The 17,307-nt window shown below is 32.6% G+C and overlaps 1 protein-coding gene across 5 annotated transcripts in view; it reads right to left on the reverse strand.

Annotated features, from left to right (window-relative positions):
- The window catches only part of LRP1B (LDL receptor related protein 1B), a 1,798,389-nt gene that overhangs the window by 168,547 nt on the left and 1,612,535 nt on the right, over positions 1–17,307 (reverse strand). For all 5 annotated transcript variants that reach the window (XR_012497488.1, XM_074335786.1, XM_074335783.1 and 2 more), the window contains one exon: positions 15,895–16,014. Coding sequence is in view for 4 of the 5 variants with exons in the window: in XM_074335786.1 (XP_074191887.1) it covers positions 15,895–16,014 (120 nt within the window). In the remaining variant the exon portion in view is untranslated. The remainder of the gene's footprint in view (positions 1–15,894; positions 16,015–17,307) is intronic.

Below are 17,307 nucleotides of genomic sequence, written 5' to 3' on the forward strand. Positions count from 1 at the left end.
TAATCCTTTATCTTTAGTTTTGTATTTCTTATACACTCCAGATGTATTAATGTTTGTTTTCCTTTCTCTGCCAATGTTTAAGAATGTTTACCTTAGAGAAAGTCCCTTTAGAGACAGACCTGAACTGAGGTTTCCAATGGGAAATCCATCACCATGAACTTCCCTTGTTGCCTGCTAAAATGCTGCACTCATATAGGAAGGCATTAGTTGAACTATTTTACATCTCCCTGACTGACACATGGCTACAGAGCCAAAGGTACTAATTTTTATTCTAAAGTAAAAGCATCTAAACAAGAAGGCACTCACCATTCTAAAGTGAAATTGAATAAACCATTAAGAGATATTTTTGAAGGAAAAAGACATTTCTTAAAGCTATTTGTATTCACTTGGAAGACATTCACATACCAGGGACCATGCTAGTTATGCTGTCATTTGCAGAACTATTTGTTCCACATTAAGCAAAATATCATCTCCGTCTCAGCAGGAGATCTTGGTACATAATTAAGTGGGTCCTTTTCAGAAAGTTTGCAATGCTGTGGTCTATTTATTGATTTTAAAAAAAATCCCCTTTCTAATGGGATTTAAAGTCTAGGGAGATTTTTTTAAACCTTTAAAAAGATAGCTCATACTTTTCCTGAAGTATTATCCAATGTCCATCTTTTCTTTATTATTAACTATAAAAACCCACATCATTTCTGCATTCAAGATTAGAATATGCTGCTTTCATTCCTAAAAATAATTATTTCATATTGATTCAATTTCAGTTTTCTTTTTTATTTCCACAACGAAATTCTTGGGTGAGGGCCTTACATAATCAGAGTAAAATAAAAGGAAATAATATTACCATCATTCAGATCTAGTCAGTATAAATAACCTAAATAATCAACATTTTCAGAAAGTCAACTGCACATGGCAGTGACATAATCTAATAAAAATGTGCGGCAGGAAAGGCAACGCTTATCTGGAGAAAGGATGGCTTCTCAACCAAGAACAGACCAAGAAGCCTAAGGAGAAATGTTGACTAAATGTAATGTGGGATCCTGAACAGAGAAAGGACATTAGTGGAAAATCTAGTACATTCCGAATACAGTCTGGAGTTTAATAGTTAAAAAGATGATAGACTCAAACTTAGACATATTAATAATTATATACAATATAAATGTTCTAAAAACACCAATGAAAAGACAGAGAATATCAACTTGGAAAAGAAATTCCAATGGTATGTATTCCCAACTCTATGTTAAATATCACAAACTTTAAATACTACGTCACAACAATGTTAGAAGTAAATAGATGGAGAAAGAGATACCATGTTAAAAATAAACACAAGAAACCTAGAGAGAGTGTAATAATGTCAAAGTAGTTGTCATAGCAAAGAATATTGCTGGGGATATGCAAGGTTATTTTCTAATAATGTATGGGTCAGTTCACCAAGAGAAACAACAATTCTAAAAGCACCAATAACAAAATTTCAAAATGCATGAAGCAAACTTTGGTAGAATTTCAAAGAAACAGACATATGCACAATAATAGTCATACATTTTCATACCCATCTTACAATAATTGATAACGTAAGTACACAAAAAAATCAGTAATGATAGAGAAGACCTAAACAGCACCATCAACCAAGTTGATCTATGGAAATGTATTAAAGTACTCCACTCAACAACAGCAGAATACACTTTCTTTTAAAAGGTACATGGACTCTTTAGCAGAATACCCCAAATTCTGAACAAAAGATGTCTCAATAAATTTTGAAAGATTCAAGTCAGGCAAAGAAGAAATACAAGTCATGCAAAGTATATACTCTGACCAGTAATGAAATTAAATATTAATCAAATAAATAAATAAATAAATAATAAATAAATAAATAAATAAAATACCCCCGGTGACTTACAAAATAAACAAGAGTTCTAAATAACCCAAGGGTTGATAAATAAAACGTGAAGTTAGAGAGTAGTTAGTAATGAATGGAAATACAACATACAAATAAATACATCTGGGATGTTGTTAAGCAGTGTTTAGGTGCACTTTTACACAAGGAAATACCTTTATTAGAAAAGAAGAAATGTTTCAAATCAGTGACCTCAGCTTCCACTATAATAGACTAAAACAAATAGAGCAAATTGAACTCAAAGTAAGGAGAAGAAGCAAATTCAAAGAACAAAACAAAAACAAACAAACAAAAACCCCTCAAACATTTGTAAAACATTTATCTGAAAATAAATGGGTCCAAAATATATTAGAACTTGCAAAATCAAATAATACAAAAATAATCAATAAAAAAACGCTAAATTATTTAAATATTCACCAAGAAAGATACACAGAAAGCAAATAAGTATATAAAGTGATGTTCAATATTATTATCATTAATAAAATGCAAATTAAAACCACAATCAGATACCATTACACTTCTATTTGAAAGGCTAAAATTTAAAAGTACCAACTGTTGGCAACAATGTGGAGAAAGAGGAATTCTCTAATACTGCTAGTGGGAACGTAAAGTGGTACAACCACTTTGGAAAATAATTTGCTATTTTTTAAAAAAGTGAAACATATACTTATCATATGATCTAGCCTTCTACTTCCAGAGGCAAAAAGCATATGTCCATACAAAGACTAATACATGAATATTCTTGGCAGATTAATTTGTAATAATCTGAAATTTGAATCAACCCAAGTAAACATAAATGGGTGAATAAAAAAATTGGGGTATATGCATACAATAGAATACTTCTCAGTGGTATAAAGGGATAAACATTTGATACAACCATCAACATGTTTAATCTCAAGATAATTAAGTTAAGAGAAATAAGCCAGACAAAATTTATGCATACTGTATGATTCCAATGTCCGTTAATCTATAGTGACTGAAAGCAGAAAAGTGATTGTCTGTGGAAACATGGATACAAGAAGTGGTGGCAGGGAGTGACACAAAGAAATTTCCAGGGGTGATAAATATGTTCATTATCTTGATTGTGGCAATGGTTGCATGGGCACATATACCTATTAAAACTTATCAAATTGCAGATTTTAAATACTGATGGTGCCAAAAAAAATGTATTCAAGTGGATACTCGTCAACGTTGCTCAAGCAGTAGTTCGCCATAATCAGAAGTGTCTGGATGCTGATGTAACCACTTTGAGCACCTCTTGTAATTGCAGAAGTCAACGTGACTTGTATTCATCTTTTGTTGTCGGTATATACTGAGCATTACAATTTTAATAGTTTTTTTTTTTCTTTTCTTAAAATGTGTATACATTTTTTGTCACCCTCTGTATATGCAGTTTATTGAATGTCAATTATACTTCAAAAAGCTGTTAAACAGGACTCACAAAGTGCAGTGTATATACAGAATTGTGATTCTAAGATTAGGTGGAAATTATGTAATATACACCTGCAGATTCATACTAGTAACATGCTGTTTTACATTTATTATTATACTGGTCATTATTCCCTTAAGTCACAAGCTCTTTGTAACTCTAATTATGTTTTATTTTTCCTTTCTTCTGACAAGAAATGCAAGATTTCACAGAACCATTTGGTCATAAATTTTGGTAGTATTTATTTAAATTTTTAAAATTTATTCCATGTTGTCTCCATTACAGAATGTGTAATTTAATGTTTTAGACCATGTCAACGCTCTTTAGTAAAAATGCTAAAAAAACAAACAAAAAATATTTTTGAGGGCCTACTGTGTACTTATATACCACCAGATACTTACCTTTCTTTATTTCTTTTAACCCTCTCATCAGGTTCCTAAGGGGAAAATTATTATATCTGTTTACAAATGAAGAAATAGTAGAGACCTGAAGAAATCTACACAATTAATAATTGTTGAAATCAAGAATACAACTGTGTTCCTAGTAACTCCAGAGTTTGTGGGCTCTTCTCACAAAGCTGTATGTACTGCCATGCACACTCGTCTTTCTGCAGATGGAGAGGCACATCTCATTGTACATGTTTGACAGAAGATATCAGTGGTTCTATATATTGAAACCTCCTTACAATTTAAGTCAACTTAATTAGCACACTAATCAAGTTGGCCTAAGCAATTGAATTGATAAGGGGGGAAATCGATATTTACACAAAAATGAATAAAATGCATATAAACTCAAAGAAAGGAAACCAGAGTCCCAAAGTCCAGATTTAGGGAAGAAATGTCTTGTATTTGACTGAAATAAATGAAGTCTGTATTTTAAAAATTGCCTTCCTTTAATCATTCTTCAAATATTTATTTGTGACAGATTCTGCACTATGTACTGGGTATATATTGAGAAACAGAATTTTGTTGCTAAAACAAACAAACAAACAAACAAACAAAACAAAAAACAGGAGATATACGGATCCAGCCCTCCTGGAAGTTATAATTTGGGAAGCGAGACAGTAGGCTTCATTAGAACCTATTAAAAATCATGAAAGCAGTTCATAAATATATGACAATGAAAATCTGGTAGAATGCATGAGTAATCTCGAAAACTGGGGGTCGTAGAAGTTGGCCATAGATCAACAGTGTGAATAGAGTGGTTTTATTTGCTTTTAATCAAGGATAATATTAGAATACAAAAGTGCACACACTGCAAGGGAGAAGAGATGATACTCAGCACATTGTCTGACTGAAAATGCTGTATTCTGTTCCATAGATCATAACCAAAGCACAGTAACTGAGAAGCTTTCAGGGGCGAGATATACAACTGATTAAGAGAATGGAAAATAAAACACATGTAGAGAGGTTAAAGAAAATGGAATTATTTGGCCTGCAGAAGGATGTGAAATAATTTAATTTGAGAGACCTTAAGCAAAGGACTTTACACAAAGGATAGTGTTAGGTTATTTAAAATTTCTATAAGAAAGGATAAAAAGAATAAAAAGCAGGCTTAATCTATTCTATGAGGACTCTAAACATATAGGGGTGTTTTTTTTGTCTGGTAGCTTTTTAGTTTAGATGAGGACTGACAGATGTGGCCCCACTTTAACCAGATTCCTCTAATGACCCTTTTCCATCAAGGATTCCATGAACATTATAAAAATATATGCACTCCACATGGAACTGAGTGGACTTGACATTTTCAACTGCATCATTTATTGCAGTTTAAAAATGCATTTAGTGTTAATTCAGCAACATGGTTAGTGAACACTTTCCATCTGTCAGTATGATCCTAAAAATTACTAAGTCACAGCATTGAGCCAAAAAATGAAACCAAGAGGATGTATCATTTTGCACTATAAAGAAGTAGTAAATTCCAGCTGTAAAAAGCAAACAGCATGTAAAAACTTTGGGAATTATGGTTGGTATTGCCACACCTTTACCACACACTGATAACTTTGAGATAGTCAGCTGTTTAATCAACAGAGTCATGTAATTACATTTGGTTTAATTATTCTAAACTAGAGATTTTAGCATGTTCATGTTCATCTTGCATTTGTTTCAATGTCAAGAAATAACAGAATTCAGTGCCTAGATTTAACTGTATCTGTGAAAAAGGAATCTGAACAATTCATGCCCAGCGGTCAATGACCATGTTTCATAAAATAAGAAAAAAAAATAAAAATAACACTTTCCAATCACTAGTGTTTTCAAAAAATTAGAACGCATAGCGTTAAGAACCATCACTTTTGCATGTTAAAAGTTTTTGAAAGCTAGTAAGAGTAATAGCATGAATACATAGTACCTTCTCAGTAGCCACGTGCATTTTAATGTATTTAATAATCAAATATTCATCTAAAATTAATAAGAATAATCAATCACAATAATTCTAGAATTGATTTTATCTATAATACTAACACATCCTCAGTATTATTTGTTATTTATCTACATTGGGAAGAACTTTTGAATAAGAATGCAATGCATACACCTTTAAAAAGCCCTCTTAACAGTTCCTTAAGTGACTTGTACAATCCAGTAGAATGTGAGGAATGTTTTCATTCCCTGAAAATAATGTTGGTATGATGTACTTACAGCAAATGCATATGTGTACGTGCATGTGTGTGTGTGTGTGTGTGTGTGCGCACACACACACACACACACACACACACCAAGGGTGTCAAAAATTATATACCAGTGGACATTTTGGTCAATGTTGCTCAAGCAGTAGTTCGCTGTAATCAGAAGTGTCTGGATGCTGATGGTAACCACTTTGAGTACCTCTTGTAATTGCAGAAGTCAAATGTGACTTGTATTCACCTTTTGTCATCTGTATATATTGAGTATTACAATTTTAATAGTTTTTTCCTTTCTTACAATGTATTTACATTTTTGTGGCACCCTCTGTGTATAAGTGTGTGTGTATATACATATCTATATATCTATATCTACATAATACCGTGTTTCCCCGAAAATAAAACCTAGCTGGACAATCAGTTCTAATGCGTCTTTTGGCGCAAAAATTAATATAAGACTTGGTATATTATATTATATTATATTATATTATATTATATTATATTATGTTATGTTATATTATATTATATTATATCACATCACATCACATCACATCACATCACATCACATCACATCACATCACATCATATCATATTATATTCAGTCCTACAGTAAGATAAAACAAGGTCTTAAGTTAATTTTTGCTCCAAAAGACGCATTAGAGCTGATCATCTGGCTAGGTCTTATTTTCGGGGAAACACGGTATAGCTCTGTGTGTGTGTGTGTGTGTGTGTGTGTGTGTGTGTGTGTGTGTTTAGCTACACACATATAATCACTGAAAACACTTCAGGAAGGAAAAATGCACGATCTAAAACATAAAACTGTACTCACATTTATGCATTCAGTTAATCAAGAAGACAATGTTTTCAAATGTGTGGCCTGCATGACACATTACAAACTGTTGATCATACACTAGATAGTTAAGTGTTGAACATAGTGTTAGATGGTATGGAATGGCTGGTGAGAAAGCTATGACCTGTTCAGTTCTCTTTCTTCCTTCCTAGTTGCTTCATTATCAAATATCTGGTCATGGAAAGATAGGGATTTACTGCCACTAATCTTTCTTTAACAAAGAGAGAGCTAGATTTTGGTAAGACGTTGTTTACCTATAATTGTCTCAAACTAGAATTTAATGGCATTGTTTTCACTGTACTTATTTTTACTATTATCTTTATGGAAAGCCATTGGATTTCCATTTGGGGTCATGATCAGTGGTCTGTCTTTGCAGTGAGGGGGCTTTTATTACTGCTTACATTTAGAATTGCCATTGTAGATTGGTGATAAGAAAAGGGCACTGATTTTTGTTTGGTTTATTAGTGCCTTCAAATTGTTTATAGACAAAGCATCCCTTTATTGCCACTCTTACTCCCACTCGCTCACTGTTAGTGACGATAGGTTATTAAAAACAAACAAACAAACAAACAGAAAAACTAAGTATGTATTTTTGTCTGGGATCCAATTTGTCTGGGATCAGTTATATCTGTGTCTTAATTCCTTGTCTTATTATAAATTTAGGGCAGGTCAAGAAAGCTGTATTGAGTAACGGTTATGTGCGTGGGTCTGGAGACAAATCCTGTGGATACAAATATCTTTTTACCTGGGTGACCCTGGGAAAACTACTTACACTATTCAAGTCATTATATCCTTACCTATAAAATGGGAATAATAATTGTATGTCTCTTATAGGATTGTTGTGAGGATTAAATGATATACAATCCACACAAAGATTAGCATAATGCCGAATACATAACAAGCTTTCAAAAGTATTAATTATTCCCGTTATTAGATTTCTTTGAATTCCCTGACTCACTAGTATAATGACTTCCTTAATGCTTCCATTAGGTGTTCCTTAATTTTAAAATAGTAAATATTATAAAGATAAAAAGAAAGCTGAGTTATGTAAGTCAAATATTAAAAATGAAAGAAAGAGTATAAACTGGGCCCATAGTATGTACGATGAATAGATTATATCTTGGGATTTTAAAATGCCTGGTGCCTTCCCCTGCAAAGAACAGGAGGAGTTGATAGGGCACACCCTTGAAGTTCAACCTCATACATAATTTTCAAATTCCCTACTGATAATACCAATATCTCTTGGTACTATCTCAGTAACATCAGGTTTTTACAGTACATATTCTCAATACTAATTTTAAGAAACATATTTAAAATATTAGCTGCGATTACTTTTATTCAGATATTAGAAAATGAACATGGAGAATCTTGAAAAAATTATTTTTGCTTATATTTTAGCAAGTTTTTCTTCTTTCCAACTCAATGAAATGTTCTCAATTCTAAAGGAACTGACTGAGTTGCAGTGTACTGACTTCATAAAATGTTTTATGATTACTAGAGGTAGTTTCCCTTTGATTTGCTGATATTTAGTAAGTGTAATTGAGATTTTTACTGCTTACTGCCTGTTTATATCAACAATGTGTGGTTGTAAACACTATAAGGACCAAACTGAGGATCTGAGCAGTTGTTTCAAAAGATTTTCTTCTTGAAACAGTAGTCATTATGGAACTGGGTATATGCTAATTCCAAGAATGCTAAGATCACCCAGAGAACTTCTAGCATACGTATTCATAAAGTAATATAACATCCCACCATCTATGGAGATTTTCTAGAAATAGATAGAAATATTCATATGAGGCATCAAACTTCTTGATACACAAATTAATTGACATAGCTGTATGATTTTTATAGGAAAATCATGACTTACTGGAATTAAGTAATATATTGGATTATGTGAGTATTTTTTTGGTTTTAGCATTCAGAAGCTAATTGCAAAGAAGGCTAAAAATAATCAGACTTCATATTTGATTGTTAAAAATGTAGTCTAGGGCCAGCCCGGTGGCTCAGGCGATTGGAGCTCCATGCTCCTAATGCCGGAGGCTGCTGGTTTGATTCCCACATGGGCCAGTGGGATCTCAACCATAAGGTTGCCATAAGACTCCTCTATTCCTGCAAGGGATGGTGGGCTCTGATCTGTGCAACTAAGATTGAACACGGCACCTTGAGCTGAGCTGCCGCTGAGCTCCCTGATGGCTCAGCTGGTTGGAGCGCATCCTCTCAACCACAAGGTTGCCGGTTCGACTCCCTCATGGACTGAGTTGCAGTGCCCCTTCAACTAACAACAGCAACTGGACCTAGAGCTGAGCTGTGCCCTCCACAACTAAGATTGAAATTCAACAGCTTGACTTGGAAAAAGACCTGGAAGTACACACTATTCTCCAATAAAGTCCTGTCCCCCTTCCCCAATAAAGAATTAAAAAAAAGAAATCTTAAAAAAAATTGTAGTCTAATAAGTATATTCAGAATGATGATTTAAAGCCATGTATGATGCTAAGTCACAAAAGAAATTTTTGCCAGTACAGTTTACTTGGTGATCAAAGAAATTAGATTAAGACTTGAGAAATGTCTTCAACAAGTTGAAACAGGTTAAATGTTACTCTTTCAATAGCTTAATTAATAAAAATGTTATACTAAATGCTTTATACATTTAAAAGTGAATTCCCAGCTATGACATCTTTATTGAGTCTGCCACTCAGTATTTAAAACTAATTGTTAATATGCTCAATTCCTGAAGACTTGATTTTAATGAACTAAAACAAACTATTAAAAACTAAAACTAAAACTAATTACTCATTACTTTAAATTTGATATTAACATTTATAACAAAATTATACTAAAATACTATTGCAGATATGCACATATTTTGTAACTTTTTATTGGTTTAAGGTTAAATATTAACATATAAACCTAAATTGGAGATCTAACAGCATGAGTAAGATACACAATTTACATAACCCAAATACTATTAATCAAACATAAAATTTTAAAACATTAGATTTATTTGAATTCCAATAAATAGTATCAGGTTATATTTCTTCTGCTTTTGTTTGTTTTCCCCCCTCAAATTCCAGTCAAAATCCAGTAACTATATTAAAAAGGAACCAGTTATATACTGGAGATTTTTATCTTTCTTAGAACATAGAATTGTGAAGTGTAGTAATCAAACGGATAACCTAATCCACAGAGATAAGAATCTTCAGGTCATGGGGTAAATCTGCTGTCTATTTTATTTCTCTAGCCCTTAATATTTTTCATGACACGATTCCTCTAGGTCAAAGGAAACTCATCCTGAAAAATTTCTGTTCATATTCTTTTTATGAGCTCTCTCAAGATATTTCAATTAGAGAAATGGAAATATTAATTACAAGCTTAAGATTTCAAAGGACAATACAAAATAAGTAACAATTTACTCTAACATCTACAACCAAGCAAGAGGTAACCGGGTTCGTTATCTCAAACTAAATCCTATATCACGTTTCTCTTTACTCCCATTATTTCCTACATGAACTCTAAACAAGGTACCATATATATATATGCATTGGTCTAATGACATGAAATAGCCCAGAGGCCTTGTATACTAGATACTGAATCTAAGATTGATTGGAGGATAATGTGGTTATCAGAAACCACATCTATACATTATCTGTACACTATATGCTGATCAAAAAGCTAATAAATGGTACAGTTACAACTCTTCAAAAGGTCTTTCATTCTCATTAATATATAATGTCCTGAAATGCTAATGGCTGAAAATGGATAGTAAGTAAAATCTGATACCTCTTGGATCCTCAAACTGATTTGAATGACTAAGCATGAATCTAAGTTCTCTTAAAAGAATAAACAATAATATTTTCTACACTTAGAAGCATCACCAGGTGTTTTGGTGTTTTTTTTAAAAAAACAACACATTACAATCTTTCATTCTACTTGTTTTCATTTACTAATATGCAACATAATCATATAAACATAGTACTAAGCAACACTGTATAACCCCTGGACATGTAAATGATAGAATATTCTCTAAGGAAATGGCCATCCCAAAGTATACATGACAAGAAACTTATAAACTAAAACAAACACAAATAATTTTGTTCTAGAGGTAGGCTAAAGGAGGAAAAGGTTTTAAAGTTCTACATTTCTTACTTATTTTTTATAAAGTATTTAACACTTATTCTCCCCACATATTGCTGTAAATTTGCAACTAGTTTTTTTTTGTGTGTGTATGTGTGTGTGTGTGTGTGTGTGATTTTATTTTGTATTTCTACACAATTAAATACAGTTGGCTAAGGATGGGGGAGCAGTATGACCAAGATGATGTTTTTCAAACAAAAATGTCACAGAATGTTAAATTCTTGACTCAATTTCTTAAAAAAAAAAAATCAACTGCATCAACTTAGTTCTTATTAAAACAAATATATAGTTCACTTCTTTTACAAACTCAATTAGAATCCTCACTGGGTAAAAAGCTATTTTCTTTCATGGCTTTTTTCTACAAATCAATTCTGAGTCTGGAATACTTGGCATGCCTCCTGACTCATTGTGTGTGATCTTTTTCAGTTTTGTCTCATTGTGTGTGATCTTTTTCAGTTTTGTCTAACAAAATTTAAATCTCACATTTTCCTCACATTATTAACAGAGAAAAACATAAAATAATATCATCAAATTATTGTACATACTTTTGGTAGAGACAGTCAGTGCATGCAAGTTGCTCAAGACAAGTTATAAAAAGACTCAATGTGTTCCATTTAGAGTAATTAATGATTAACATGTAAGTCATTCATTTCTTCATAGAAAAGCTAGAAGACAGTTTCCTGGTCCTATTCACACAGATAGGCTCTCCTTCAAGGGCTCTACTGGGACCAAAATATTTCAGGGTAAAAGAGGGAGGCTGTCTCTCTCTCTCTCTCTCTCTCTCTCTCTCTCTCTCTCTCATACACACACACACACACACACACACACACGACACTAACATAAAAAAAGCCCAAACTGAAGCCAGCACCGCACAACGCAGATTATAGTACAGATGCAGATGAGACCAATCAGGCAGCAGAAACCAACAAGCTCCCAGAGAAGGCACTGTAGAAGGCCCTTTCTCCTTCCCAACTGCTAACATAAAGGTATATAATCCCGCACCTCTAAATATCCAAGAGAGATATTGTGATGCCACATTGTGAAGACGTTAGACAAAATCTTCACAAAGTGTGAGTGTGCACTGCCTTCCAAGACACAGAATTTAGTATTAATACATCATCCTTTGAGCACAGAACGTCCCCCCCACCAATCATCTTCAAATCATGGGACTAACATTTGCTAAATGCTATTCTAAGGGTAAGTTAATAAATTTTGAAAATAACTAAGTCCATGTATAACTAAATTCAGATAGCATGAATTGTCTTATTATATTTATCGTCTTCGGTATCAAACATCCTTTGTAGGCCCATTCCCGGCGCTCTATCCTAAGTATAACTTAGCCTGATACTGACTGCAGGGTTGACAGAATCCTACCACTGAATACTGTTGCATTTGCTCTGAATTAACTTTCATGTAAGGTGACAATTAGAGAACTGAGACACTTTGGAGTCTAAAGTGCAGATTGTGTAAACTGTTTTATGCCTTATTTACCAATGAATGTGTACTAAACGTAACATGTAGATATAAGCTTCAGTATGGAAATGTTATTCACATTAATACACTGGAATACTAGAAAATGTTAAGCTTCAAATTAATATGGAATACATAATAGGATTTATGTGAACTTTAGAAATACTTATACTACAAGCTATTAGGTATGCATTAATGAATGCATACTATTATAGTAAATGTAAAAAAAAAAAAACAAACAAACAACAACAAAAAACACATGTGAATGATACATAACCATGTCAGACTACAGGGCAGGCTTCAGAGGAAGGAAATGAGAAAGGATAGAGGTGAACTTTAGTTGTATTACAGGGATGTGGATGTTTTAAAAGAGATATCTTAGGCCAAATGTTAATGTCTATTAAAACTGGTACATGGTGTTTACTGTAAAACTTTCTGTACAAGTCTGTATGTTTCAAATATGTTATAATTTAATATGCAATTGCTTGGAATTAAAAAAAAAATCAGTTTCTTATATTCTTATAGCTTGAGTAGCCTGATTCAATTTTCCTCACCAGACATTTAAGGGAAAATAAAAGCACACTTTGATTGGTTCTATCTTTTGGTTTGAATGTGTTCAGTGTCATGTTGGAAACACACGGCTGAGGAAAGAACAAAGCTGCTGTCACTGTATGAAGCTCAAGTTCCTCTCACAAGTCCTACCATGTTTCCCCGAAAACAAGACCTAGCCAGGGCATCAGTTCTAACGCATCTTTTGGAGCAAAAATTAATATAAAACCTGGTCTTATTTTAAGACTGGGTATAATATAATTTAATAATATAATATAATATAATATAATATAATATAATATAATATAATATAATATAATATAATAATAGTTGGTCTTATATTAACTTTTGCTCCAAAGATGCATTAGAGCTGATGATCCGGCTAGGTCTTATTTTCAGGGAAACACGGTAGCTAGTGTGATTATAGTTCACACATTCATTGAACATAATTAGCCAAGCAGCAGGTTATACACCAAGACTCTCTTTGATGATACAGAATTCTAGATAAGGTGAAGGGATATAGTAAAAGGAATCAGGAAAGGTGACCACCGGGAGGAGTGAAGTGGCAAAACAAACAGTGGATTCTAGAAAGCTGGGGAATGAGTGCAGAGTTGACCCAGAAAGGCCAACTGATGGAAAGGATGTTTCACTGGGATCTGGGAACCGAGAGTCTAAGCTAGTATATACCATAATAACTACATATTATTTTACATGTCAAATTGTGGAAGAGTTTCAACTCTGATTACAAAGCGGAGGAATAAATCTAGTACAGATCTGTCAAATCCCTAAATCTGCATTTCATTCCTAAAATGGAAATTACAGGGAGAAGATGAATAAAGTTTGAAATTGAGATTCTGAATTAAAATCCTACAGTTGCTACAATCAAAGTATTCTACTTATTTTGTTCAGGCATTCAAACGTGTCATTTACCCAATGTTGTGATAAATAGTGAAACAGCCTTCCAAGAGTAGGCAACATCAATAGTATAATAAAAGTGTGTATATTTATGTCTTATTTTTCTTCAGGCACAGAATGAAGCATAAACACTTTCAGGTAAAAAGTAATTTCATAATAACAATTAACAACTCACAAAATGAAGTCGCAACTATCTTGCCACAACTGTGAAGGTAGCATAGATTTAAATCTTTACTTACACAGAAATTTCACTGCCCCTAGTGAAATTTTATGGTGGGGTTAAGACAAAATGGTTGACATTTCTTCCTTTTCCCCCTTTCTGTTTGTATATATATGTGTGTTTGTACACTGGACTGGAACTTATAACAATCACTGTGGCTAGGAGAATGCTATATAATTTTATAATGCAAAGTATTGAAATATTTTTCTCTTTATATACACAGAATGAGGTTGATTCATGCTATGTTCACAAAGCAGATATTTGTTGTCAAATAACTCTGAATTCAAATCGAAGTTTCACCACTTGGCACTTGGGGCAACTTATATAATCTCCTTGGGCCTCATTTTCCTCATTTATAAAAAAGGGAAAATAAAGAGATTAAATGTAAAACCTTTAACACAGTTCCTGGCCCACATGGTAAACGTGAAATAATTATTAGGCATTATTGTTATGTTGATTGGTAATTATCAGTTTGAACAATATACCAAAAAGCAATTAAATCACATCAAAGTGAGGAGGAAGAAGGACACAATATAGATATAACATTCTAGTGAAGAAATTATTCAGATAGCTAATATAAGTCATTATTCCGTTTTGCTTTGGTAAACAAAAATACAAGAGGACAGAACAAACTAGCCAGTAATATAAACTAGTTTGCAAAAGTCACTAATAATTGTTATGTACAAATCAGTAATGAATGTAATTTGAGGCCTTGTGAATTGATTATGAAGACCAATTTCACAAAGTGGTAAAATGTGGTTTTAGGATGCTGAGATAAGCTGTACCAGTTGCATGTTCTGAAGACTCAGTTACATGGAAGACAGTATTACGGGAAAAAAAAAAATCACTTAAAGACACATTATTGCCTGTGATTATACATGCAGATCATAAGTGGTATTCATTATTAATGGAATTTCAAAGAACCTAAACTTGTTTTTATAATTTTCATTTCTTCCGCAAGAGTTAATAAGAACAACGTGGAATCTAGCAAATGTATTTAACATAATTTTGCATGTGAAGCCTGGAAATCTTACCTTTAATTTAGACAAACTCTGTCTTCTCTAATCAATTACTAGATTAAGTTTTTTTGTTTCTCCAACACTGACAATTTTGGTGTAATCAACCACAAAATAGCCACTATCGACGTTTAATAAATGTTGATAAAATAAATTACACATGAAACTACTCTTCACACCTGTCTCACTGTTGACATTTTCAAGATAGGATAAAAGGCATTACACAAAATTAGTACCTTCTCCATTTCGGCAATGTTAATTAAGGAATAATTATTGTAAATAAAACAAATGATTTGAAGTGAAAATGTTAATTTTTCAGAAACAAATTCTAACCTAAATGATTGTTGTCATCTACTAAAACAGAACAAATGCTTTTATTACCTTTTCCTTTTTTTTTAACATGTTTAAGAATGAGCAATAATCATTGAGTGAATGGAAAATCATATATATTTAAGCAGAAAAATGAAGTCTATGACAATATGAAAATAGTGTTTCATTATTTCTATTTACTAAATGTTACTATCATGTGCATACTGTAATATAAGAAGATGATATTTTTATCCTACCTTTTTTATCTGTCTTTTCAGAAAAAGTTTTGATTTATGCAATAAGTAATACTTACTCTTCTGCCTTTCCCCTCCATGCTTTTTATAAATTAGCTAACCTGAGGTTATTGACTATGTGAAACTTTCTCAGGTAAGATTTCAGTTTCATCAAAATTGTGTTCAAATTCATTTCACCATGGCCATCTTAGATGATGACACAGACACAATAGGTAAGATCTGCAGCCAAAAAACACTCACCACAGTTGGCTTCATCTGATGCATCTGCGCAGTCTGGATCCTCGTCACAAACCCACAGCTTGGAAATGCAATGCTTGGTAGTTTTACACTGGAAGTAGTCTGGAGAACAGCTGTTTTCAGCTGAAGGGGAAAATATCTATTAAAATGTAGCTTTGGACAAGGACGTTTTACTTAAAGGCAATTAGAAAAACAAATGATTGAGATAGTTGAAAATGTATCTGATTTAAATTAATAAAGCTCTGAAGGTGAGGAGTTGTAACTTTGAATTATCTATAATATATTCCTAATATCCTTTCCAGTAGAAATAAATAAAACATATTTCTCCAGTGATGCAATTAATAAAAATCAGAGTTTTAAATCAACCCCACCTCAATCAGATATTTTTAATCTAATTTGAAAACTAAACAATTCAGGACTTTTCAAAAAAATTTTTTTCAGATAAATAAATTTAAAAATGTATGTATATGCATTGCTATAAATGGAGAAAAAAAAAGACAGAAATTGGAAGTGATCAGTGAATGAAGAAATTAAAAGCATAATTTATTAAAATCTCTAGTTGTTTTGAGTCTTTGAGGGAAGAGGTGAACATCTGACTCAGACTGTAAACTGCATCACAAATCCTCGTCAGTTTAATGGATCAACTTCTGGAATGGCTAACCATAAAGTACTAGTACTGACTATTCTGAATGCATCATCTTAATCAAATTGCTGGGTGACTGCACATTATTTACTGATAAAAGTTTTAGGGGAATAAAATAAAACTTCAGCAAGACAGAAATGTTGACAGCAGTTCTGTTGAAATCCTGAAAGTTGACAGGTGCTCAATCATTTGGATCCTGTGTGTGCGTGTGTGTGTGTGTGTATGTGTGTATGCGTGCCTGCCCATGTGCATGTGAGTTTATGATGTAAACTGTCTCGCCTTCCACTTAATGTAATTTAATTTTTGGTGGGAGTTCGAAATAAGAGGTGAACAAAATGGAAAACATTTTACTTTGTTTTTAGAAGTGGCTTGTTAAGGTACATTAAGTAGGGTATTATTCACAGTTTTTAACAAGTAACTTTGTTATGCTAATTTTCTCATCATAACTTTCAATGGATTTTATGAGAAAAAAGCAATCTCTAATTAAAATAGAGTTGATTTTAAGTAACTAATTAATAAATAGAAGAAAATTACCTGCCGCTACTTAATATGGGGAAAAACATCAATTTATGAAAAAACAAAACAAAACAGAACAAAAACACCATAATCACCAGTAATATTGTTTTTGCTTCTTCCTTTAGTGATGATATGGATTAATGAATGGTGTTTCATGCTTGCGATAATCTCCAGGTGGTTTTTGAAGCAAACATCACCCATATTTTGAAGTTCTCAATATTCTTTATATGGAGATTCTTGAATAATTCACCCCAATA

The sequence above is a fragment of the Rhinolophus sinicus genome, linkage group LG01, assembly GCF_036562045.2.
Source record: "Rhinolophus sinicus isolate RSC01 linkage group LG01, ASM3656204v1, whole genome shotgun sequence".
Classification (NCBI taxonomy): Eukaryota; Metazoa; Chordata; class Mammalia; order Chiroptera; family Rhinolophidae; genus Rhinolophus; species Rhinolophus sinicus.